The 24655-nt window shown below is 47.9% G+C and overlaps 2 protein-coding genes across 2 annotated transcripts in view; one reads left to right on the forward strand and one right to left on the reverse strand.

The window, feature by feature from the left end:
• Positions 1-3729: 3729 nt before the first annotated feature.
• Positions 3730-21536, reverse strand: CCT7 (chaperonin containing TCP1 subunit 7). Its single transcript, XM_032238298.1, has 12 exons — positions 21430-21536; positions 16954-17107; positions 15741-15847; positions 14204-14329; positions 13268-13320; positions 11631-11802; positions 9649-9813; positions 8058-8246; positions 6873-6970; positions 6469-6601; positions 5758-5964; positions 3730-4354 (listed from the first exon to the last, which is right to left on the reverse strand). Exons 1-12 carry the CDS (start codon positions 21433-21435, stop codon positions 4136-4138), a joined length of 1629 nt encoding a protein of 542 aa, XP_032094189.1. The 5' UTR covers positions 21436-21536; the 3' UTR covers positions 3730-4135.
• Positions 21537-24038: 2502 nt separating this feature from the next.
• PRADC1 (protease associated domain containing 1) overlaps positions 24039-24655 on the forward strand; it is a 12749-nt gene continuing 12132 nt past the window's right edge. The window contains exon 1 of the mRNA XM_032238294.1: positions 24039-24119. Within this exon, the coding sequence (XP_032094185.1) occupies positions 24068-24119 (52 nt within the window). The 5' untranslated portion in view covers positions 24039-24067. The remainder of the gene's footprint in view (positions 24120-24655) is intronic.

Consider the following 24655-nt stretch of genomic DNA (forward strand, 5'->3'; position numbering starts at 1 on the left):
CAGAATCCCCCAGCTCCCCAAACATCTGGACGGTGCCCGTTGGGGTGCAGCTGGTTTCCAGGGGTGCATTGGCAAAAGGAACGAGGTGAAGGCAAGTGAAGAGGCAGACAGGGGTGTCCGATTTTTCCCCCACCGCCTGCGGAAGGTGGAAGCGACCAGCGCCTCCTCCATTTCATTCATCCCGGAGACCCTCTCGAGAGGGGGGGGGATTCCGCCGGGAGACCATGGTTTAAAAAAAAAAAAAAACGCCGGGGAGTTGGGGGGGGTCAGAATTTTTGTCTGTAAAATGCACTTTGATGTTGTTGCTCTTGAACTTTGCCGAATGTAAACCATGCGTATTTAAAATTTTAAGACACAAAGGGAGAGAAAAAGAAAGCAAAAAGAGAAAACTTAACGAAGAAGAGCTATTTTATGACTCAGTGTTGAATAAAGAATTCTTCAAACAAAGGTGTGGCTTTGTGGGCTTCTTGGGGGGGGGCCACAACACTCTCGTCTTCTCGTCTTCCAACTTCTAGTGGCAAGCTGTTCCTCTGGTCAATTGTCCTCACCGCCATGAAATTCCTCCTTCGTTCTCAGGGTTCCTTCTCTCCTGGATCTGTGTCCACCCTTGGCTTCTTGTCCTGCCTTCTGGGGTGGCTTTGGGGAAGAGGTGGAGAACTCCCCCCCCCTCTTCTTCTTTGGGGCAGCCCCTCAAATATCGGAAGAACCGCTATCATGTCCCCCGCTAAGTCCTTCTCTTCGTTAAGCGAGACATACCCAGTTCCTGCAGCCGTTCTCGTTTTAGCCTCCTAAATCCTCTTCAATGATCTACAGTTACCGGCCTGGGTTGTGTACCTGCAATCATGGCTTGGTAAACCACAATTCCTCAGCCAACATTGGATGCTTGGGGGGGGGGGGGTTGCTTGGTTGGATGCTGGTTTAGGAGCTTGTGAGTCCTGGAGGGCAGGCACCTCCCGCCCTGCAAAAGGGTTTGTGGTGCGTCTGCCGGTTTGTTTCGAAGGCTGAACCACGTTGTCTTCTCGGAGAAAGGGGCAGCTTTCGGGGGAGAGATTTGGGGCCCAGGTGTACATTGGAGGCAGGGGGGGGGGGATAAATTGGGCGAGGGGTGTGTTGAAGCACCCCTTCGGTCAGGTTGCTGCTGAAGCTCAACACCATCCCATAATCCAGAGCCATTTTGGCTGCCCTGGGAAAGGGAGGGGAGTCTGGCTGGGGATGGTTATTGAAAGCCCCCCCCCTTTTATGCCCATTGCAGGGGCTTCCATGATGGGTGTGCAGCTGCCATTGTTTCTTGTCGTCTTCCTTCCATCCTCTTCCCTCCCTTCCATCCATCCCCTTTTCTCCCCTTTGTTCCTTCCCTTTTCCTCGCCTCCTTTTATCCATCCGTTCTCTTCTCTCCCCTCCTCCCTTTTCCTGCTTACTTCCCATTTTTCCTCCCTCCCTTCCCATTTCCTCCTCTCCCTTGTCCGTTCATTTGTTCCCTCTCCTTCCGTCCTTCCACCCATCCCATTCCTTCCCTTCCCTCTCCTCCCTTCCATTCATCCCATCCTTTGTTCCTTCCCTTTTCCTGCTCCTTCCTTGTTCCATTTATTCCCATTCCCTTTTTCCTTCCATCCATCCTGTTCCCTCTCCCATTCTTTCTTTCCCTCTTTCTTCCATCTGGTTCCCTTCCCCCTCTACCCTTTTCCTGCTCCTTCCTATTTTTTCCTCCCTTCCATCCATCCCATTTCCTCCTCTCCCATTCTTTTCCTTCCTTCCATTCATCCATCCTGTTCCCTCTTCCTTCCTTCTCTCCCTTTTCCTTCCTATTTTTTCCTTCCTTCCATCCATCCTGCTCCCTTGTTCCTTCCATCCATCCCATTCCCTCCTCTCCCTTTCCCTCCCCTCCCTTGTTCCTTCATTCCTTCCCTCCTTCCCATCCTGCTTCCTCTCCCTTGTTCCTTCCATCCATCCATCCCATTCCCTCCTCCCTTTCCCTTCCTTCATTCCTTCCCTCTCCCTTCCATACATCCCTTTTCCTTCCTTCCATCCTGTTCCCTCTTCTTCCTTCCTTCCATCCATCCTGCTTCCTCTCTTGTTCCTTCCATCCATCCATCCCTCTCCTTTCCTCCCCTTCCTTCATTCCTTCTCTCTCCTCCCTTCCATACATCCCATTTCCTCCTCTCTTGTTCCTTTCCTTATCCTTCCTATTTTTTCCTTCCTTCCTTTCATCCATCCTGCTCCCTTCTCCCCTTTTCCCTCCCCTCTCCTCCCTTCCTCTTCTCCCTACCGTTATAGCCCTTTACAATTCCCTGGGTGGCTTGTAATTCCAATCCCCCAGATCCCTGCAGCTATGTAAGTAGGAAGCGAGTTAGCCAACCTTCACCAAGAGCCTTTGATCTCGGCTGCTTTTCCTAACCTCTTAAGCTGCGAAGTAATTAAACCTAGAGGTGTGTTAAGACAAGTGAGGCTTTTGCCAGACAAATGTCCATTAAGGCCGCCCAGCGGGAGGTTGGCTGTAAATCTCTGGCTGGGGAATTCTGGGAATTGAAGTCCGCACCTCTCCCAACGGAGAAATCCCTGCAGTCTCTTCTCTTAAATCTGATCCTTAACGCAGTCAGGTTAATAAAACACCCGCAAAGCTGCTTTCTGTGCGGTGTTTTGCCCAGAAATGAGCAGGCAAGCAATTAAATTAAGTATATTCTTCTCCCCAAAACCTTGGATTGAAATTAAAATTATAACACGGGTGCGGAAAAACTTCTGGAGGCTCCTTAAGTTCTGCAGAGATTGGCCTGGCAGCTCTCCAAGTCAGATAAGGTCTGTGACCGTAAATCCTCCCTTGAAAGAATTTGCTGGATGTGAATGAGCAGAATTCACAGGCAATTAATAAAAGGGTTTTTTTTCGGGACGAGGAGTTGGCTTCATGCTCTCGGGAAGCCTCGGTCAGAACAGAATGGAAGATGATGGGTCAGAATTAGCTGGTGGGATTCAGGAGGTCAGGAAATCTCAGAAACGAGACTTAAGACTCCCAGAATTCTCCAGTCTTTTTCTGTTCTAACATTACAGGGAGTCCTCAACTTACGGCTGCAGTGGAGCCCCCCCCCCCAATTTTCCATTGCTAAGACACCTGTTAGGTGACTTTTGTCCCCCATCTTACAGCCTTTCTCGCAGTGAATCACTGCAGTTGTTAATAGCAATAGCAGTTAGACTTATATACCGCTTCATAGGGCTTCCAGCCCTCTCTAAGCGGTTTACAGAGTCGGCATATCGCCCCCAATAACAATCCGGGTCCTCATTTTACCCACCTCGGAAGGATGGAAGGCTGAGTCAACCCTGAGCCGGTGAGATTAGAACTGCTGAACTGCAGATAGCAGTCAGCTGAAGTGGCCTGCAGTACCGCACCCTAACCACTGCCCCACTTCGGCTCTTAAGTGGCGGTTAAGTTAGTAACATGGTTGCTAAGTGAATCCAGCTTCCCCGCTGCTTGTCACAAAAACGGATCACATGTCACCCTGGGACACTGCAACCGTCTTAAGTGTGAGTCAGTGACCAAGCGTCTGAATTCTGATCATGCAAAGGCTGTGCGAAAAACAGCCGCGAAGCCACTTTTTAAAAGTGCCGTTGTAACACCAGTCACCTTATGAACGGTTGTAAATCGAGGACTGCTCGTATTTGTTTGAAACGGAGGGGCTCGCAAAACCCGAAGCCCAATTCAAGCGTGGGAGAAGCATCGGCACAAAGAGGGAGACCCGGGAGAAGAGGGAAGGATTTATTGTGATTGCGGTTTTAAGCCTCCGTAAAACCCCAATAAATACAACCTCGAGCAAACTGCCTCCTGGTCGAGCATTTCGTCAAATCTGCAGAGATTTCTTTGGGGGTGGGTGGGTGAGGGGCTTTAGAAACCAGGAGAGGAAGGCGGAGGCCTGGATGTCAGCACTCCGAGGAAAATCCTCCCTGGAATTTGGAGGGAGCAAATGACCTCCACAAAACTCGATAGCGCCCAGAGGGCTCAGGAACGCGGAAAGTGGCTCCGTTCAGGCTGCGTGGGAAAATCGGGACAAAACGGGCGGGGAGGGGGGGGGAAGACGGGACAGGGACGTGTCTGGTTGTCTTCATCGCTCCCCTCTGCCTCTCCCGCCCGCGACATAAGCCTGGCTTTTCAGTGGTTGTGCGGCCGGCCTCGCCCTCGTCCCATGGGAGGGGCGTCCACGGTGGACCGGGGGTTCTTGATGGTTTCGTCCACAGAGATGATGAGGCAGGCGGCCTCGGAGGCGGCCGTCAGGGCGTTGATGCGCACGACAGCCGGTTCCCACACGCAGGCGTCAAAGTTGTCGGCGATGTCTTCGTTGTTCACGTCCACGCCGTACCAGGTGCCTCCCTGCAGGGCAAACAAGGCAGAAGAGACCTGAAGCCATCGGGCACCGCCAACCTCAGAACCTCACGCCTTCCGCGGCCAAGGAAGCACTGGGATGCAAGGCAAGGCCTCCCTCGGGACCCCAAGCAGGATATACAGGCAAGTGTTTTTGGTAGAGGCGGGGACTGGGACACAGTGACCGGCCAGCCGGCCTGGAGGAACGTGGCAAAGCCCAGAAGGTGGGAATGGCTGGCTGTTGTTAAAAACAACTTTGTTAACACTGTTGTTTGTGAACTGCCCAGGGTCAATTAGCTGAGATGGGCACGGTAGAAAAGATGATAGATGAGATAGAGATAGATAGATAGATAGATAGATAGATAGATATAGATGGATGGATGGATGGATGGATAGGAATGGATGGAAAAGATATAAGGGTGCATAGAGATGGATGGAGATACAAGACAGACGTGGATAGATGGATAGATAAATGAGAGATGAGATATAGATAGATAGACAGACAGACGGATAGGGAGCAATAGATAGGGAGATGGATAGATAGATATAGATTAGATAGATATGATGGATGGATGGGGATAGAGGGATAGAGAGATGGATAAATGAGAGATGAGATAGGTAGGTAGGTAGGTAGGTAGACAGACAGACAGACAGACAAGATAGATAGATGGATGGATAGGGAGATGGATGGATGGATGGATAGATATAGATAATAGATAGATAGATAGGATGGATGGATGGATGGATGGATGGGGAGATGAGAGATGAGATAGGTAGGTAGGTAGGTAGACAGACAAGATAGATAGATGGATAGGGAGCAATAGATAGGGAGATGGATAGATAGATATAGATAACAGATAGATATGATGGATGGATGGGGAGAGATATAGATGGATAGATGGATAAATGAGAGATGTGATTGATAGATAGATAGATAGATAGATAGATGACGGATGAAAGACAGATGTGGGTGGATGGACAGATGGAGATAAAAGACAGACAGATATGGATGGATGAATGGATGGTGGCCGTAAATTGAGGACTCCCTATAACAGCCGTCAGACGGAGCCTCACAGCCCCTCTGCCTTTTCGTCTTCAAGCCTGTTCATATTTGGTTCCTTAAATTCATGCCTGTTGAGCGTACGACCTTCACTCACTTGTTGCTGGGCTACAACTACCAGTCTCTCCAGCCCAACCCTCGGAGACAGCGCCAGGCTGGGAAAAGCAGAGCGATTCCCTGGCGGCCATTTCTCCGTGGCCCTCCCAAAAGCAGGTTGGATTTTGAAATAAAGGCAAAGACTGGGATCCCGGAGAGGATCTAAAGGCCCTTAGATTCCTGGGAATCTAAGGAAGCCAAAACCTTTTTGCCAAAGGCTCACACAGCCCGTCGTCCCCCTTCCGGCCGAGCTCACCTGGGCGTGCTTGGCTCGCAGCTTGTTGAGGATGTTGGTGGCGTCGAAGCCGGCGTTGTCGCACAGTTGGCGTGGGATAATCTCCAGGGCTTTGGCGTAGGCTCCGATCAGCAGCTGCTGCTTGCCCGGAATGGTCCTGGAATAATCTCGCAGGTATTTGGAGATTTCCATTTCTATAGCGCCACCACCGCCCACAACGGAATCATTCTGGGGAGGGGAAAAATAATAATAATAATCCAGATTCCTTTTGGGTGGCCGGAATCTGGCACGGGGCCAGTAGGACGAGATCGAGTGTCCCCTGCCCCCCCCCCTAAGTCCCCCCCCCGCAGAAAACCTTGCACGACGTGTTACCTTTTTAAAATATATATATATATTTTATTCTTTTTAAACGAAACACATACAAAACGAAGCAAGGGAAGAACAAAGAACAACTTTCCTCCATTTCATCAAGCATGTCGTTTGGTTTACAAGTTTTGGTGCATCAGTTCTTAAACTTAGGATTGATATCACTGGTTTTGCATTAAACATAACTGAATATTTCGCTGTCGTTGAGCATTATGTGTTCAAGACTACCATTAATATTCTTTCATTTGAAACAATCCTTATTTCCTTGAATTCATAATTATCTATCGAATAACAGTTAAGTCTTTAAAGTATTATAATACCACCTATCTCCAAGGAGAAAAAGCGAAGATTAGAACGACGTGTTACCTTGATCGCCCTTCGAACGATCATGATTGCATCGTGCAGGGAACGCTCCGTCTCATCCATGAACTGCTGTGCGCCGCCTCGCAGGATGATTGTGCAGGTCTTGGCCTTAGGGCAGCCTGTGAAGAAGTTATACCTGCGAGAGAGAGAGAGAGAGAGAGAGAGAGGGAGGGAGAGAGAGGGAGGGAGAGAGGAGGACTTTAGGTCGAGGAATGGAAAAGGGAAGCCTTTAAAGAGATAACGCACTGTGGTCACTTTTTGCAGTGTTTCTCAACCTTGGCGACTTTAAGTCCTCTGGACTTCAACTCCCAGAATCCCCCAGCCAGGTGAGATGCTGGGCGAGGGAGGCTGGTCTTAAGGATTTCTCTGGCCCCGAAGCCCCCTCAAGCCAATCGCCCCTTTCTTACCTCTCCCCTCCAATCTGGGCCTCTTCAAAGAGGAGGCAGCGCCCGAGGACGTTGTCCGTGAGGGCGTTTGCGCTGCTCTGAATGGATCCCCCGCAGGCCTGCCGTGCAAAACAGACCCTTTTTGAGTGCAACCTTTACGCAGCCACAAGGGATTCAGGAGCCCACCGGAGACCCCCACAGCTGGATGGCCCCTTCCCCCTTTCAACATTCACATCTGTACCGATAGAAGGGAATATCTGTAGCTTGGGGTTGAACTGTGGGGTGGTGGTGGTCCTTGGTGCCCTCTTGAGCTGGGTGGTTTTCTTGGAGACGTTTCACGACCCAACTAGGGAACATCATCAGTGCTAGAAGGGAGTGGGATTTATAGAGAGGAGGAGGAGGATGGCTGTAGGGTCCTTAGTGCTCTCTTGCAGATGTTTTATTACCCACCTAGGTAACATTGTCAGTGGTAGAAGGAGTGGGGTTTGCAGGGAGGAGGGGTAGGGAGGGAGAAGAGGAGGATTGTGGGGGTCCTTGGTGCTCTCTGAGCTTAGTGGTTTCTTTGCAGATGTTTCATGACCCAACTAGGGAACATCATCAGTGCTAGGAGGGAGTGGGACGTGGAGAAGAAGAGGAGGAGGAGAATTGACTCAACTGAGGAACATCATCAGTGCTAGAAGGGAGGGGGGGTTTGGAGAGAGGAGGAGGAGGAAGAGGAGGAGAATGACTGTGGGGTCCCTGGTTGCTTTCTTGGAGACCTTTCATGACCCAACTAGGGAACATCATCAGTGCTGGAGAGCTTACAGAGAGGAGGAGGAGACAAAAAGGAAAACAAAGCATTTCCTCGCCAGCATTCAACACACAGAGGAGCAGGGATTAACACCGAGATCAATGCTGGACTAACAATCAAACCGTAAACAACCGCTAAATCAAGAGACCCCCACCCACGCTGACGGGGTACAAGCCACCTGTCCACAAACAGAGAGTAAATTCTCCCACGAGGAGAGGATCAAGCTCAGAGAGCATCAAGGAACCCCCCCTCACATCTGCATACGCAAATCTTGTTCTGCGCAGTAGAATTACCCAACGCACCCACGGAGGAAGTCTTCCCCCCCCCCCCCCCAAAAAAAAACCTTGCTCCAATTCCGGGCGGGCAACTGTCCCCTCTGCCCACAGGGGGACCCCAGGGGAAAAGGAGGCCCTTACCATCATGGTCCTCTTCAGGTCTTCTTCGGGAACCCGGCCAGCGCAGAACATGTCCCTGTCGGCGAAGTACTGAGTAGCCACGTCCCCGATGGGCAGTTTGGAAAGGATGACTTTGGCCCCGGATTTGTGGAGCTTCTCCAGCTTGTCGTACAAGATGTTCCATTCGGCGTCCACGATGGCCTGATAATCCTGTGGGACCAGAGGCAGAAGGCTGGGGTCATCGACCACAACCAGCCCCCATAGGAAGCCTTGGCGCAGGTCATGCACCAGATTAGGAACAGGACAGGGAGGGTTAACTCTTTTTAGCGCCAAAGGCCACAACTGGAACTTTGTGCGCCGGCCAGCTGGAAGCCAGAACCTAGAAGAGAGCAGCTGGCCGCTGCGCATGCACCTGACGGGAAGAGGAGCTGGCGACTGAGCACGGGCCCACAGAGAAGGCTCTGCGTGCCAAAGGTTCGTGTCAGGGTAATGACAACTGAATAGCTGACCAGCTGCTGTAAGGCTGTGAACTGAGATGATGACATGAGGATGAGCCAACAGGGTTACTGTTGACTGACTGACTGACTGACTGACTGTCTGTCTATCTATCTATCTATCTATCTATCTATCTATCTATCTATCTATCTATCTATCTATCTATCTATCTATCTATCTATCATCTATCTATCTATCTATCTATCTATCTATCTATCTATCTATCTATCATCTATCTATCTCAATAGATAGATATATAAGGGAGGCCATGTGAGGGTGTCTCTCTCTCCTCCTGTTATCCATTGTGCAGAGTTGAAAACCTAGATTGCTTGCTTAGTATTTGCATGACACCTGTATCAGTGGTGAAATTCAATTTTTTTATACTACCGGTTCTGTGGGCGTGGCTTGGTGGGCGTGGCAGAGGAAGGATACTGCAAAATTCCCTCTCCACTCTGAGGCCAGCCAGAGGTGACATTTACCAGTTTTTCGAAACTGTTCAAAATTTCCGCCACCGGTTCTCCAGAACCCGTCAGAACCTGCGGGATTTCATCCCTGATGTGAATGTATGTGTGTGTGTGTGTAGTGTATGTATGTATATATATGTGTGTGTGTGTATGTATGTATGTATGTATGATGTATACACACACACACACACACACACACACATGTCTTGTATACAAACCACTGTTTAAAAGACAAGCCTGTGTCCTATATTTTGCTCTTGGGCTGTCCCAAAATAGTGGTCATGCTGTGCGCAGTTCACCATCACGGGAATAGAATAGCAGAGTTGGAAGGGACCTTGGAGGTCTTCTAGTCCAACCCCCTGCTTAGGCAGGAAACGCTACACCACTTCGGATTAGATCTGATCCGATTAGAATAAAGTAACTTTATTGTCACCATTGCGCATGCTGGCTGGGGAATTCTGGGAGTTGAAGTCCACGCATCTCATAATGGTTTTAAGGTCAGGAACCCTGGTTTACGTACAACAGCCTATCGCCACAAAAGCCCCCGAGAGCCCACCTACCCCTTTTTAAACCCCTGCCCCACTGCACGCCTTCCTTTCTCCAAGCCCACCCACCCACCCACCCACCGCACTGGTGAAGACCCCAGGCCTCACCGCCACATTGTGGACCCTGACTTCTGCGTTGTCCTTCTCGGCTTTGAGCTCCAACTCAATGTTGAGCAGGGCGATCTTGGGCGACTCGTACTTCTTCGGCTGCATCTCAAAGCCAGCGTAGGAGAAGGTTTTCTTGAAGGCCACGCCGGCCACCAGCTGGGAATCCTGCCAAAAAAAAAAAAAAAAAAGGCTCAGGGTGGAACTTCCAAGAACATCTGGCTAAGCCCCGCTTTTCGTCACACGGCCTTTGAAAGGGCGTTTCCCAACTTGGAGATGGGCGGACTCCGAGTCCCAGAATTCTCAGGAATGGTGACGCCGCCTGGGGAATTCTGGGAGTTGAAGTCCGCCTCTGTTCTACACAGAACCAACATCAAGGTTCCAAATAGCATCCAAAAATAAATCAAGAGTCCGAGGCGAAGTATTGCTCAGAGTTCTGATTTATCAAGAGAGCCATGTTGGCACATCTGGGAAAACCCACATTTGAAAGCTTCCTGGTTTTTCCCACCCAGTTCAAAGTTCAAGATCTTGCCCCCCCCCCCCCACAAGTCCATCTCATGGTCCAATCTTCCATTGGCCATGCTGGCATTTCCACCCATCCAGTTCCCGTCAGGTGCAGAGATGCAGAGACAAAGGATGACCTTGGTTTTCTAGGAAGAATGTTGCTATGGCTACATAGCATCTAACTTCTACAATCCCCAACTCCCATTTTCCCACCATAGGAAAGGCATAGTAGAATTGATTGATTGATTTGGTTTATATGCCGCCCTATTCCTGAGACTCAGGGCGGCTAACAATAAAAAGGGGAGGGGGTACAAAACTAAAATAGAATAATAGAAAGTGTGGCAGGCCAAAGATCCACAAGAAAAGATGGCTGCGGGCCCTTGGCCTGAAGTCACTAAATAAGGCGGTGGGATCATTTACGGGCTGTTCCCAATTTACGACCAATTGTTTAGTGAGCGAAATGTCAGAATTCTCAGGAACGTCTTGTCAACTGGAAAGCTGGCAGCCCAGGTTGGAGAGCCAAGCACCATGTGGCAGGGCAAGTTCCCGTCCTGGCCTCAGCACCTGCCAACCTAGCTGTTCGAAAGCATGCCAATGCGAGAAAAAGTTTGGTTATGATGTGGAATTGGCTAAGTGGGAAAAACTTTGGATACTTAATCGGAAACTAACATTGGCTAAGAGAATCTTTATAAGATGTTCTACTGATGGCATCTCCCCCCAGCACGGCTCTCCAAAATGTTTAAAAATCTGCTGGAAGTGTAAAAAAACACCAGGCCCTTTCTATCATATGTGGTGGACGTGCAATGAGGCAAAAAAAAATATTGGAAAATGATTCAATCATGGTTAGAACAAATGGTGGGAGACCAAATTATGTTTAAACCAGAAATTTTTCTCCTAGGTATAATACCAGAGGGGTTTAAGAAAGATACACTTTATTTAATTATACATATACTAACTGCGGCGCGCATAACTTATGCACAATATTAGAAAAAAGAAAATACACCATCAGAGCTAGATATAATCAGAAAAATGTTGGCCTGTGCGGAAGCAGTTAGGCTCCCTCTTGAACTTAAAAATAAAGGGGAATCAGAATATTTTGAAGTCTGGAACAGATTTTATGATTGGTAGAAGACGTATATAATGTGATTGGAGAGAAGGATAGACACTATACTAAGTAAGCTAATAGTTAATGGTCGAGACTAATTGTTTATAATGCCTGCGGTACTGCATTGCTTTAAATGTAAAAATAATAAAAATATATTTCAAATAAGAAAAAAGAAAAAGCATGCCAATGCGAGTAGATCAATAGGTACCATTTTTGTGGGAAGTTAATGGGGCTCCGCGACGTCACATGCTGGCCACATGACGGCGGAAACTCTCTTCGGAGAGCCCTGGCTTCACTTAAATAAACCCATCAAGAAATCCTGGCGGGCATCCCAGACCACCACCCCCTCCCCGCGCCCCTCCCTCCAGAAGCCTACCTCCAAAGCGCCGCCTTGCACTTTCTTGATGCCGATCATTTTGATCTGCAGCAGTTCGTCCAGCATCATGACGGCGTCCACCACCATCTTGCCAAATAAGTCCTTCTGGTGGGAAATCAGCTTGGAGCTCAAGGCGGTGCTGGCGCATTTCTCCAGAAGGCTTCTCAGCTCTCTACCAGAGGGGGGGGGGCGAGGGGGGAGCAAAAGGAAGAGGGACGGTTTGCACGGGCAAAGGCTTTAGGGCAGGGGTGTCAAACTCGAGGCCCGCGCCCCAGATCGTGGAAATAGCAAAGCACCCCGCGTCCCGTTTTGGCCAGCAAAAATGCTGCAGGAGGCGTTCGTCCAGTCCCCCCCCACACACCCCTTGTCGGCCCGCAGATCTATGCTCATCTATCCCTCAAAGGAATCCAGTTTGACTCCCCTGCTTTAGCAATAGCAGTTAGACTTATATACCGCTTCATAGGGCTTTCAGCCCACTCTAAGCGGTTTACAGAGTCAGCATATCGCCCCCACAGTCTGGGTCCTCATTTCACCCACCTCGGAAGGATGGAAGGCTGAGTCAACCCTGAGCCGGTGAGATTAGAACTGCTGAACTGCAGATAACAGTCAGCTGAAGTAGCCTGCAGTGCTGCACTCTAACCACTGCGCCACCTCGGCTCTTTAGGACAACCTTGGGCTGAAGCAGTTCTGATTTTCAATACAGGTAGTCCTCGACTTATGACCACACAACGGAACCCAAACATCTATGAGATTTGCTGAGTGGGTTTTGCCCCCCTTTTACGACCTGTCTCTGCAGCAGTTGTTAAAGAGAATCGCGGCAGGTATTAAGTCAGAAACACGGCTGCTAAGTGCATCTGGTTTATTCACTAGTTTTGCTTGGCAGGAGGTCACAAAAGGGGACCACACGATCCCGGGACACTGCAGACGTCGTAAGTGTGAGACCGTTTGCCAACTGTCTGAACTTGGTTCAGGTGGCCACGAGGAGGCACAAAAAGTTGTCAGTGTCAAAACGGTCATATCTTTTTTTCAGTGTTGTTGTAACTCCGAACGGTCAGTAAACGGTTGTAAGTCTGGTGACACCCCCCCCCCAGGGGAGGACCTTCTCTGTAGCCGCTTCGACCCTATGGAACGATCTACCCCCAGAGATCCGGACCCTTCCCACTCTCATGGCCTTCCGAAAGGCTACCAAAACCTGGCTATTCTGGCAGGCCTGGGGCTGTTGACCTCATATATGAGGTCCAGCCCCGCCTAGATTGAGTGTATGAAGTGATCTTTTAATCTGTTTTTATTTTCTCTATTTTAATTTTTTATTTTTGAAATGTATTTCTGTAAGCCGCCCGGAGTCCTTCGGGATTGGGCAACCTATAAATTTATTAAACAGTTAAAACAGAGATTATATGTTATGAAAATGAAAAAACAAAAAAAAATTATATATATAAAAAAAATCAGCAGGAGGGATTACCGGTACTTTGGGAATGCCAGACCTAAAAACATTCCCCACTGCCAAAATAAGGGATTGTTCTAGTAAGACTAGAGACTTTGGCCTTGTGGTTTCCCTCTTCCTTTCGTCCATCCCATCGTTCCAGAAAGGATCCTTCCCACAAATGGAATCGCAAGAGAGACGGAGAGCCACTTACGTTGGATCGGTCTTCTTGATAGTGACCGCAAGCTTCCGGATCTTCTCCACGGCCTGCCAAAGGAAAACAAGAAGGGGGGGGGGGTCAAATCTGTTCTCCAAAGCCCCTGAAGGCCAGACAAGAAGAAGCCACGGATGGAAACTCTTCAAGGAGAGAAGGAACGGAGGAGAAATTTCCTGACAGTGAGGACAATTAACCAGGGGAACAGAAATTGCCTTCAGAAGTTACTGTATTTTTCGGAGTATAAGACGCACCAAGGTTTTGAAGAGGCAAATTAAAAAGTTTTTGCAATCTGCAGACTTCCCAAAAACGGCTGGTTTTTCCCTTGTTTTTTTTTAAAGGCATGAATAGCCTTTAGGAGGCTTGTAGAGTGCTCCTGGGGGCTGGGGGGAGGAAACAATAAAAAAACAGCCCATTTTTCGCTCATTTCTGCCCTCCCCATCCCCCAAGGGCACTCTGCAAGGCTCCTAAAGGCTATGCACGGACATTTTGGTGAAGAGGGCGGGGTTTTGCGAGGCAAAAAAACGCTGTATTCAGTGTATAAGATGCACCCCAATTTTCAGCCTCTTTTTTGAGGGAAAAAGGTGCGTCTTATACTCTGAAAAATATGGTATGCGTGCTCCATCACTGGAGGTCTTCAAGAAGAGATGGGACAGCCACACTTGCAATTCGATTGCCGCTCTTGAGTTATCCCGCGATGAGTTGGCCAGTGGCGAGTCTTCCAGGCAGCTTGCTCATTCTTATTTTTTCTCCTCCTCCAAGGGTTCGGCGGTCATTCTTGGTGCCAAAACCTTAGGAGCCACAGATCAATTTGCCCGTCCCCCTTTTGACTCTCTCAAGGCTTCCCAAAATCTCCTTATTCTTCTGTTCCTTAAGCCAAATGGTTTCCTGGAAGGGAAGGAGGCCCACCGGAGCCCCACTTCGGCTTCAGCTTACCAACTGGGTGGCCACGCGGAAGGCACGGATGATGATCTGGGGGTGGAGGCCTTCTTCTACGTAGGGCTTGATTTGCTTCAGGAATTCGGCAGCCAGGAGGGTCACCGACGTGGTGCCGTCCCCAACCTGGGAAGGAAAAAAGATTTTGGAATAGGTTTTCCTCCTGAGGAAGCTCAGCTCCGTCCCTTCCCCGCTCGGAGGCACTTCCAAAACCCCTCCCCAGATCTTTCCATACAGGAGCAGATCTCTGGATTCAGAACTTCTGATGAAAATGGCAAACTCTGAACAGTCATTAAATGAACTGGTGTAAATCAAGGACTGCCTGTACCCACCCTTCCCCCACCATCTGGAGGGACAATGAACCAGAGAGCCTGCCTCTCTCTCTCTCTCCCTCCCCCCCCCCATGGGGCACTTCCTTCATTGTGCAGAGGCCTTTAGGAACCCCACCCACCCACCCAAATACACACACAAGTTCTCCCAGCGGTGGTTTTGAAAAGAACGACTGGACTTTTAATTCCCTTGAAAAAGTTTCGAGGTTAAGGATTAAAAGAACAGAACTACATGGAAACCCCAAGCTGCTTATTGACGTTGGCGATGTTCGCGCACCGGAATTTTATTAATTTAGGGAAAGTCCTTACTTATAAGGAGATGCTAAACGAAAGAGGGGAACTGAAATCTAAAAGGATATGAGGAAGGAATAGAACTGGAAGGGTGGGCTTGCTTCCAAGTCCAATCCCGATAGGTAAAAGACAAAAAAAGAATGGGGTATTAAGGACCCACAGAATTAAGATAAAATTTTACTAGGTGAAGAGGAGAAAATGATCAGAGCTGAGGTGGCGCAGTGGTTGGGGTGCAGCACTGCAGGCCACTTCAGCTGACTGCTATCTGCAGTTCAGCTGTTCAAATCTCACCGGCTCAGGGTTGACTCAGCCTTCCATCCTTCCGAGGTGGGTGAAATGAGGACCCGGATTGTTGTTGGGGGTGATATGCTGACTCTGTAAACCGCTTAGAGAGGGCTGAAAGCCCTGTGAAGCGGTACATAAGTCTAACTGCTATTGCTATTAAAAAAATTACGCCAATATCTATTGGATTACACAATGGCGGAAGATCAGCTAAAGGAAACCGTGTTAGCATGGAGAAGGGTTAGAGCATAGATTTGGACGATCGGCAAGACTTACGGGAAAGAAACAAAAAGTTAACTTTATCCACCTCGTGTAAGGAAAACATATACGAGATGTTCTACAGGTGGCACATCCCACCCACAAGATTAGCTAAAGTTAACAAAAACTTATCACCACGATGTTGGAAATGTAATGCTGCACTAGGGACCTTCTCCTGTATATGGTGGGAGTGCACGAAAGAAAAGAGCTTTGTGGCACCAGATAAGAAAGTGTAAAAAGAAGAAGAAGAAAAAAATAGGTTTCGCTTTTCATCCTAGAATCTTCTTCGGAATGTTTTCAAAGGGAAAAGACCCCAGAGACAAGCCCTGCCCCCCTACCCCACCTCCCCAATTCTGTTTCCTCGTTCCCGAGCCCACCTCTGCATCCTGGGACTTGGCGATGTCTACCAGCGTCTTGGCCGCGGGGTGGACCACGTCCAGAAGCTTCAGGATGGTGGCGCCGTCGTTGGAGATGGTGGTTTTGCCTGCAAAGATTGACAGCTGCCAGATCCGCACACGGAAGGGCGTTTGACATATTTGGACATTGGAACAGAGTCCGAAGAACGAGAGGGGGGGGCTGTCGGAGGACACCCATGTAGTCCTAAATACCCTTACAAACCGAAAGTTAACAACCCTCTGTCTAGTCATTGATTCACAAATGTTGGCTTGTGGGAGACCATCACTGTCCTCCTGGTTCGGCATTCACAGCCCCACGGACCTCACTTATGGCTCAGCTCTCAAGTGAGGCGCAAACTATCTGGGGCATGGATTGTTCTGGGCAAGAAATAAGTGACACGGTGGGTCCCTGGTGCTCTCTGAGCTGGGTGGTTTTCTTGCAGACATCTGGTGACTCAACTAGGTAACATCATCCGTGCTAGGAGGGAGAGGGATTTGCAGAGAGGGAGGAGGGGAGGGGAGCAGGAGGAGAGGGACTGTTGGGTCCTTGATGCTCTCTGAGCTTGGTGGTTTTCTGGCAGATATTCCATGACCCAACCACCATATTTTTCAGAGTATAAGACGCACCAAGGTTTTGAAGAGGTAAATTAAAAAAAAAAGATTTTGATACTCTACAGGCCTCCCAAACCGTCCGCATGCCCCATTTTTTTGTGAAAAACGGGGCATGCAGAGAGTTTGAGAGGCCTGCAAAGCGCTCCTGGGGGTTCTCCGAAGAGCCAGCGCTGTCCGAAGACGTCTCCGTGGTCATGTGGCTGGCATGACTCAACGCCGAAGGCGCATGGAACGCTGTTCCCTTCCCACCAAAGGTGGTTCCTATTTTTCTACTTGCATTTTTTAAGTGCTTTCGAACTGCTCGGTTGGCAGAAGCTGGGACAAGTCACGGGAGCTCACTCCGTTACGCGGCGATAGAGATTCGAACTGCCGACCTTCTGATCGACAAGCTCAGTTTTTTAGCGCACTGAGCCACCTTACAATGATCTAAAGCCCAGGATTTCTCCAACTTTTAAGACGGGCGGATTTAAGACGGGCTGGCTGAGGAATTGTGGGAGTTGAAGTCCACCTGTCTTTAAAAGTTGCCAAAGTTTGGAGATCCCCCTTGATTTCTTGGCAATTGTGGGGTCTCGGTCAGCCTCACCTCTGTCGTCCACAATGAGTTTGTCCATGCCCCGGGGGCCCAGCGTAGTCCGGACGGCTTCCGCGATCACCTGGCAAGCGCTGATGTTGCTAACCAGCTGCGGGATTCCCTGAGAAGTATCGGTGCCTTCCTTCAGCAGGATGACAGGTGTGGGCTGCAGGGAAAAACGAGGTTGTGTCACAGGTCAGGTGTCATGAGGCAACCGAGCAAAACACATTTCATTGCGCGTCCAAAAAGTAAAATAGAACGCCAATTATCTGGGGTTTTTTGGCAGAAAATTGAAGAAAAAGCAGTTTAGGAATGTACAGGTAGCCCTCGACTTATGACCATAATTGAGCCCCGGATTTCTGTAGCTACGTGAGACAATTGTTTGTGGCGTTTCGTCCCATTTTACGGCAAATCATTTCCCATTGATTTCGCTCGCCAGAAGGTTGCAGAAGCTGATCACATGACCCCCCAAGGCACTGCAACCGTCGTAAGTACGAGTCAGTTGCCAAGCATTCACATTTTGATCATAGGACCACGAGGATGCCACAATGGTCGTCCATGTGAAAAAGCCTTTTTCAGTGCTGTTATAACTTCCAGCAGTCACTTAAAAAATTGTTGTAAGTTGAGGACTACTTGTACGACAACAAATTTCATTGCAGGTACAATATATATATATATATTAGCCAGTTGTTTCTGGCATAGAAAAGGCCTAAAATTGAAGAAAAGCAGCATTTGCAATGGAGAGTAAAAACCACAGCGACACCTTTAAGGAATGTATTAGATGTAATAGTTTAGATCGTAATAAACTGATAGAATTAACAACTAATAAACTGGAAAAAGAGCCCTTTTAAATGTTTATATTGCTGTATATTAGAACATTAATCTATAAGAAACAAGTCTGCCTTGAAAAATATATACAATTGCATATATTCCTGTTTTAAGGCACTAGCTTTTCATAAAGGGTTGTTATTAAAAATACAACCGTCATAGAATGGATCTCAAAATGTAATGCCAGTTTTAAAAATGTTATATTATTATATTTTGCTTTTCCTACAAGATCCTCAGGTGGCTCCCAGGGTTTCCTTTCGCCTGGTCTTGGTTGATGTCACTGTTTTAATTCTCAATGCAGAATGTTTTTAATGTTTAATAATTTTAAATGGTGTTTTTCTATACTTGAAAGCCACCTGGAGTTGCTTTACAGTGAGACAGGAGGCATATAAATTTAAAAATGGATTGATATAGAGATGGATTAAAAGAAATATATATATATATATAGACGTCCAGGAAGGGGAGTTGGTTGTTTGCTTCTGTTTCCATGGTGAACTGTATTTTGGGGTGTAGGCTGTTGAGGTGTGTAAGGAAGATGTCCAGTTGTTCTTTCCCATGTGGCCAGATTATGAAAGTGTCGTCTACATATCTGAGCCAGAGTTTAGGTTTGTGATCAGATTTTTCTAGAGCTTGGGTTTCAAAGTTTTTTTTTTTTTTTCAAAAACTTTGAAACCCAAGCTCTAGAAAAATCTGATCACAAACCTAAACTCTGGCTCAGATATGTAGACGACACTTTCATAATCTGGCCACATGGGAAAGAACAACTGGACATCTTCCTTACACACATCAACAGCCTACACCCCAAAATACAGTTCACCATGGAAACAGAAGCAAACAACCAACTCCCCTTCCTGGACGTCTTAGTCTACAGGAAATCTAACGGCTCCCTAGGACACACCATCTACCAGAAGAAAACACACACCAACCGCTATCTGCACGCACTCTCACACCACCACCCAGCCCAGATCAATTCCGTAGCCAAGACACTCATCTCCAGAACAAAACGCCTAGCTGATGAACAACACCTAAAAACCGAACTACACACTCTCACCAACGTACTGACATCCAATGGATTCCAAAGAAATAAGATCACCAACCTAATCCAAAAAGAAACCCCCACTAAAGTCCAGGACAGAGAACAAGAAAATGGAAAAGCCCTCCTCCCATACATAAAAGGCACCACAGACAAAATCAGCAAAATCCTCTGCAAACACAACATCAAGACAGCATTCTGCACAGACCGGAAAATATCCACCATCCTAAGAAACCCCAAAGACAAAATTGAATTAGAAAATCAAGGAGTATATGAAATCCCATGCACTACTTGCCCCGCCACATACATCGGACAGACCAACAGAAGAATAAGTGCACGCATTGAAGAACACAAAAATGCAATCAAAAAAGAAGAACCAACTTCTTCCCTGGTCCAACACCTCAAAGCCACAGGACATAAAATTGACTTCAATAAGACAAGAACCATCGCCAAGGCCGAACACTTCAACAACCGTATAATCAGGGAAGCAATCGAAATAGAAAAACACCCACATAGCATGAACAGGCGAGACGACACCTCCCGCCTGCCAGCCCTTTGGAAACCCGCCCTCATTAACAAACGAATCCCAAACATGAAGAATGAGACCAGGCCCACACTCACAATAGCCACACAGAATACTACCAAAAAACATCCACAAAGAAAACAACCAAAACCACAAACTGATGAGGAGGCACGACCCAGAACCAGAAGCCAGACTGCTAAAGCACAATCAGCCTCTTCAAAACCCCTCCCACCCTCACAGGAAACACAACCCCCCAAACAATCAGAACAGAACACCCCTCCACCAAATAAGGACACACTTCCACCTAATCGAGACACACCCAAGCCCCCATTCAATCAGTTTTCATCCCCTACTGGCAGTTAAAACTTAATCCCCTACTGGCAGTTAAAATTTAATCCCCTACCAGCAGTTATAAGGAACAAAACAGCCAAGATCCCACACTACTCCTGGAAACACCAAACCTGAAGTAGTCAGCAGCAGCCTGAAGATGACGAATGTGACTTCGTCGAAACGTCGCCAAGACATCTCCAATTCTACGCGGGAGAAAACCCGAACAACTAGAGACCTACATATACATATATACATACATACATACATACATACATACATACCAGTATATATATATATATATATATATATATATATATATATATATATATATATATATATATATATATATGAATAAGAGTAGATGGATAGATAAATAGAGTGGATGGATGGATGGATAGATAGATAGTAAATGGATAAAGATAAGAGTAATATAATACAATAGCAGAATTGGAAGGGACCTTGGAGGTCTTCTAGTCCAACCCTCTGCCTAGGCAGGAAACCTTATACCGTTTCAGACAAATGGCTATTATCCAGCATCTTCTTAAAGACTTCCAGTTAGGGCATTCACAACTTCTGGAGGCAAATTCTGTTCCACTGATTAATTGTTCTCACTGTCAGGAAGTTTCTCCTCAGTTCTAAGTTGCTTCTCTCCTTGATTAGTTTCCACCCATTGCTTCTTGTTCCACCCTCAGGTGCCTTGGAGAATAGCTTGACTCCCTCTTCTTTGGGGCAGCCCCTGAGATATTGGAAGATGCTATCATGTCTCCCCTGGTCCTTCTTTTCATTCAACTAGACATACCCAGTTCCTAGAGTACATGGATATAGATGTAGATAGAGTAAGTAGATAGATAAATAAAGTGGATGGATGGATGGATAGATGGAGTAGATGGATGGATGGAATAGATAGATAGAGTAGATGGATAGAAAGATTAAAAGCCACGGCTCCACCTCCTTTTTCTGGACTACATATAAAGACAAAAGGACTAGTTCAAGATTGTTCTGTCAATGTTACTTTTATTAATTGAATGTAATAAATTAGAAGATCCCATCTCCATCCCATCTCCCTAATGGTCCCTTTCGCCTGGTCTTGGTTGATTTTAATGTTTTAATTCTTCACGCTGAACGTTTTGAACGTTTAATCATTTTGTAATATGTTTTTTCTATTGTTGAAAACAGCTCGGGTCCTTTTGACAGCGAGAATGGGCGTATAATACATTTTTAAAAATATATATATTTTTTGCAAATGCATCCTCCCCTGAAAGTGGAGGAGGGGGAGGGCCCTGCCTCTGCTACCAAGTCAGCCTGCGCATCACGCGATAACACGCCTCGTACGTCTTCACACATGCACCCGTCCACAATACCTGCAGCTCACATGGGGAGCTGCCCTGCCAGGAATTCCTTTGGGACTACATCTCCCACAATGCCTCGCGGCAAAGCAGCCATTCCGTTAAAAGGCGCCGGCCGCCCCAGAGGCTGCCGGGAGTTATAGTCTCCCGGATACCGGCCCTGCCCGCGTGTAGCCCGTTGGCTTTCAGCTCCGCTTAGGGAGGCCTCTCTATATGTCGCAGGAGCGGCGGAGCAACCGGCGAGGCTCCCGCGTTGGCCGCCCGCCCACCCACCGGCGACCCGACCCGGCTTCCATCAATACCGGCTCCTCCTCGCAGAGAAGCCTCTCCCAAGGAGGAAAAGGCCACCCGCGAGGGGAACGACGCCCGCCCCGCGGAGGATGGCGGCGGATAAGCGCGGCTCTCCCGCCGCTTTCCCCGTCACTCACCATCATCTTGGCGGCGGCCCTGGTCAAACGGTCTCCTCTCCAGAATGCACCGCGGTCGCCTAGAAACTTCGCGAGGGCGGGGCCGAACCGAAGGGCGGGGCTTCTTAAGCGGCGTATGGCGTGACTCTCGTAGAGAGAAGAAAAAGAAGAGCCCTCCTCGCACGTCCGCTTGGGGGGTTCATATTCAAACATTCCCCCCCCCCCATCCATGCTAGGAAGGTGGTTTTTACAATAGGCGAAGTGATAATAACAATTTTTAATTATTCTTGAAAATAACGGGGAGTTTAGCCGAGGTGCGTTTCCTCAGCGGTCAGCAAAAGTTTGTTGATTCATTCCATGATTCACTAGGGCATTTCTTCTCAATTTCTACATCTTTGAAATGGGGGGACTACAACTCCCAGAATTCCCCAGCCAGCTTGCTTACATGGTTTGGAGCAGCGTTTCTTAAAGCAGTGTTTCTCAACCTTGGCAACTTGAAGATGTCTGGACTTCAACTCCCAGAATTCCCCAGCCAGCATTCGCTGGCTGGGGAATTCTGGGAGTTGAAGTCCAGACATCTTCAAGTTGCCAAGGTTGAGAAACACTGTCTTAAAGCACTTTGTTTTCATGACTCTTTTTATTAAAAAAAGTAGCTGATAACCTGGCGTTGCCCGGGTGTTTATTTATCCTAAATCTGTATTAGACGGAAAATGCCCTGATTTTGTTGAAAATGTCCGGACCAAACCTAATTTCTAATGTTGGATTTTCCCCCCTTACCAGAGGGAGCCCCCTCGTGGAGTACTGTGAAGCTGTTACCATGGCAACTCCACTTGCACTGTACAGTAGAAGCCGTTTTAGGGCAATACAGTAGAAGTAATTTTAAGGCACAACAGGCTGCATCTTAACAGAACACACATCCTCACACTATTTTTCTCCAGAGGGCAAGTAATTTTGTGTACCAAATTTGGTTGAAATTGCTCAAGGCGTTCCAGAGTTCTCTCTCTCTCTCTCTCTCTCTCTCACACACACACACACACACACACACACACACACATTCATTTTTATATAGGTATCTATCAGCTATACCTACTTACCAATCCATATCATCTATATCTGTGTGTCTATCTATCAATCTGTCAATCATCTACCATCTATTCCTCCTCTCATCTATCTATCCATCCATCCATGCATGATCCATCCATCCATGATCTGTCTGTCTGTCTGTCTGTCTATCATCTATCTCTCCTCTCATCTATCTATCTCTTCTGTCAATCATCTATTCCTCCTTCTTTCATCTAGCTATCCATCCATCCATGCATGATCCATCCATCCATCCATGACCTACTTATCTATCTGTCTGTCCATCTGTCTATTCAGTCAATCATCTGTCATCTATTCCTCCTCTCATCCATCCATCCATCCATCCATCCATCTATCTATCTGTATCTATCTCTTCTGTCAACCATCTATTCCTCCTTCTCTCATCTATCTATCCATTCATCCATCCATCTATGATCTATCTATCTGTCTGTCTGTCTATTCTGTCAATCATCTGTCATCTATTCCTCCTCTCATCTATCTATCTTTCTATCTATCTATCTATCTATCTATCTATCTATCTCTTCTGTCAACCATCTATTCTTCTTTCATCTATCCATCCATCCATGATCTATCTGTCTGTCTGTCTATTCTGTCAATCATCTGTCATCTATTCCTCCTCTCATCCATCCATCTATCTATCTCTTCTGTCAACCATCTATTCCTCCTTCTTTCATCTATCTATCCATCCATCCATGATCTATCTGTCTGTCTATATATTCTGTCAATCATCTGTCATCTATTCCTCCTCATCTATCTATCTATCTATCTATCTATCTATCTATCTATCTATCTATCTATCTATCTATCTATCTCTTCTGTCAACCATCTATTCCTCCTTCTTTCATCTACCTATCCATCCATCCATGATCTATCTGTCTGTCTATATATTCTGTCAATCATCTGTCATCTATTCCTCCTCTCATCCATCTATCTATCATCTATCTATCTATCTATCTATCTCTTCTATCAACCATCTATTCCTCCTTCTTTCATCTACCTATCCATCCATCCATGATCTATCTGTCTGTCTATTCAGTCAATCATCTGTCATCTATTCCTCCTCTCATCTATCTATCTATCTATCTATCTATCTATCTATCTATCTATCTATCTATCTCTTCTATCAACCATCTATTCCTCCTTCTTTCATCTACCTATCCATCCATCCATGATCTATCTGTCTGTCTATTCTGTCAATCATCTATCTGTCATCTATTCTTCTCTCTCTTTCCCCCCACCCCCCACCATCCTATCCTATCTTTGGGCCAAGACCCTCCAACCATTCCGATTTCGGGGCTTTCAGCCAGTCCCCTTTAGCTCAGGAACGACCCCCCCCCCCCACTAAAGACAAACCGGCGTTCGGGTCTATTCGGAGGCGGACGGTAAATCCCCCTCCCCCGTGAGCAAGGGAGCGGATGAGTCATCCAGAGCCCCCCCACACACACACTCGGCTCCTCCCAGAGCTCCGGCTCCTCCAATCCGAGGAGCGGGTGGGCGGGGCCCGGCTGCAGCCGCTGCCAGCTGGAGGAGGCAGCTCGGCGGTGCGAGAAAAGCGGCGATGTTCCCCGCCTGGGTCGCGCTGCTTCTCTGCCTCTGCCCGGCTGGTCACGGTGAGGCCGATCCCCTTGCCTGCCTGCCTGGCTTGCATGCATGTCTTGCATGCATGCATGCATGCTTTTCTTGCATGCATGCCAACCTCCTGCATGGACGGGGGGTGGGGAGCGGGGAGGCTCAGCTGGCCAGGCGGGCCGCAATCGGGGTGCCACGCGTGGGCCGGGGCGCCTAGCACGGGAGATGCGCCTTTTGGGGTGCATGCGGGGCTGTTTCATAAGCGTAGTGTGTATGGGGGGGGGGAATGCATGCATCTGCAGGATGCACCATGCAGGAATTGCAACTGTAATCTATTGTAATTGGAAGGGACCTCGGAGGTCATCTAGTCCAACCCGCTGCTCAGGCAGGAGACCCTAGACCATTTCAGACAAAGGGTAGTCCATTCTCTTCTTTAAACCCCCAAGAGATGGAGTAGCCACAACCTCCGTACCCCTGATTGATTGTTTTTAATCTGTCAGGAAATTTCTCCTTAGTTCCCGGTTGCTCCTCTCCTTCATTAGTTTCCATCCATTGCTTCTTATCTTTGTCTTCGGGG

Source organism: Thamnophis elegans, unplaced genomic scaffold (assembly GCF_009769535.1).
Source record: "Thamnophis elegans isolate rThaEle1 unplaced genomic scaffold, rThaEle1.pri scaffold_101_arrow_ctg1, whole genome shotgun sequence".
Classification (NCBI taxonomy): Eukaryota; Metazoa; Chordata; class Lepidosauria; order Squamata; family Colubridae; genus Thamnophis; species Thamnophis elegans.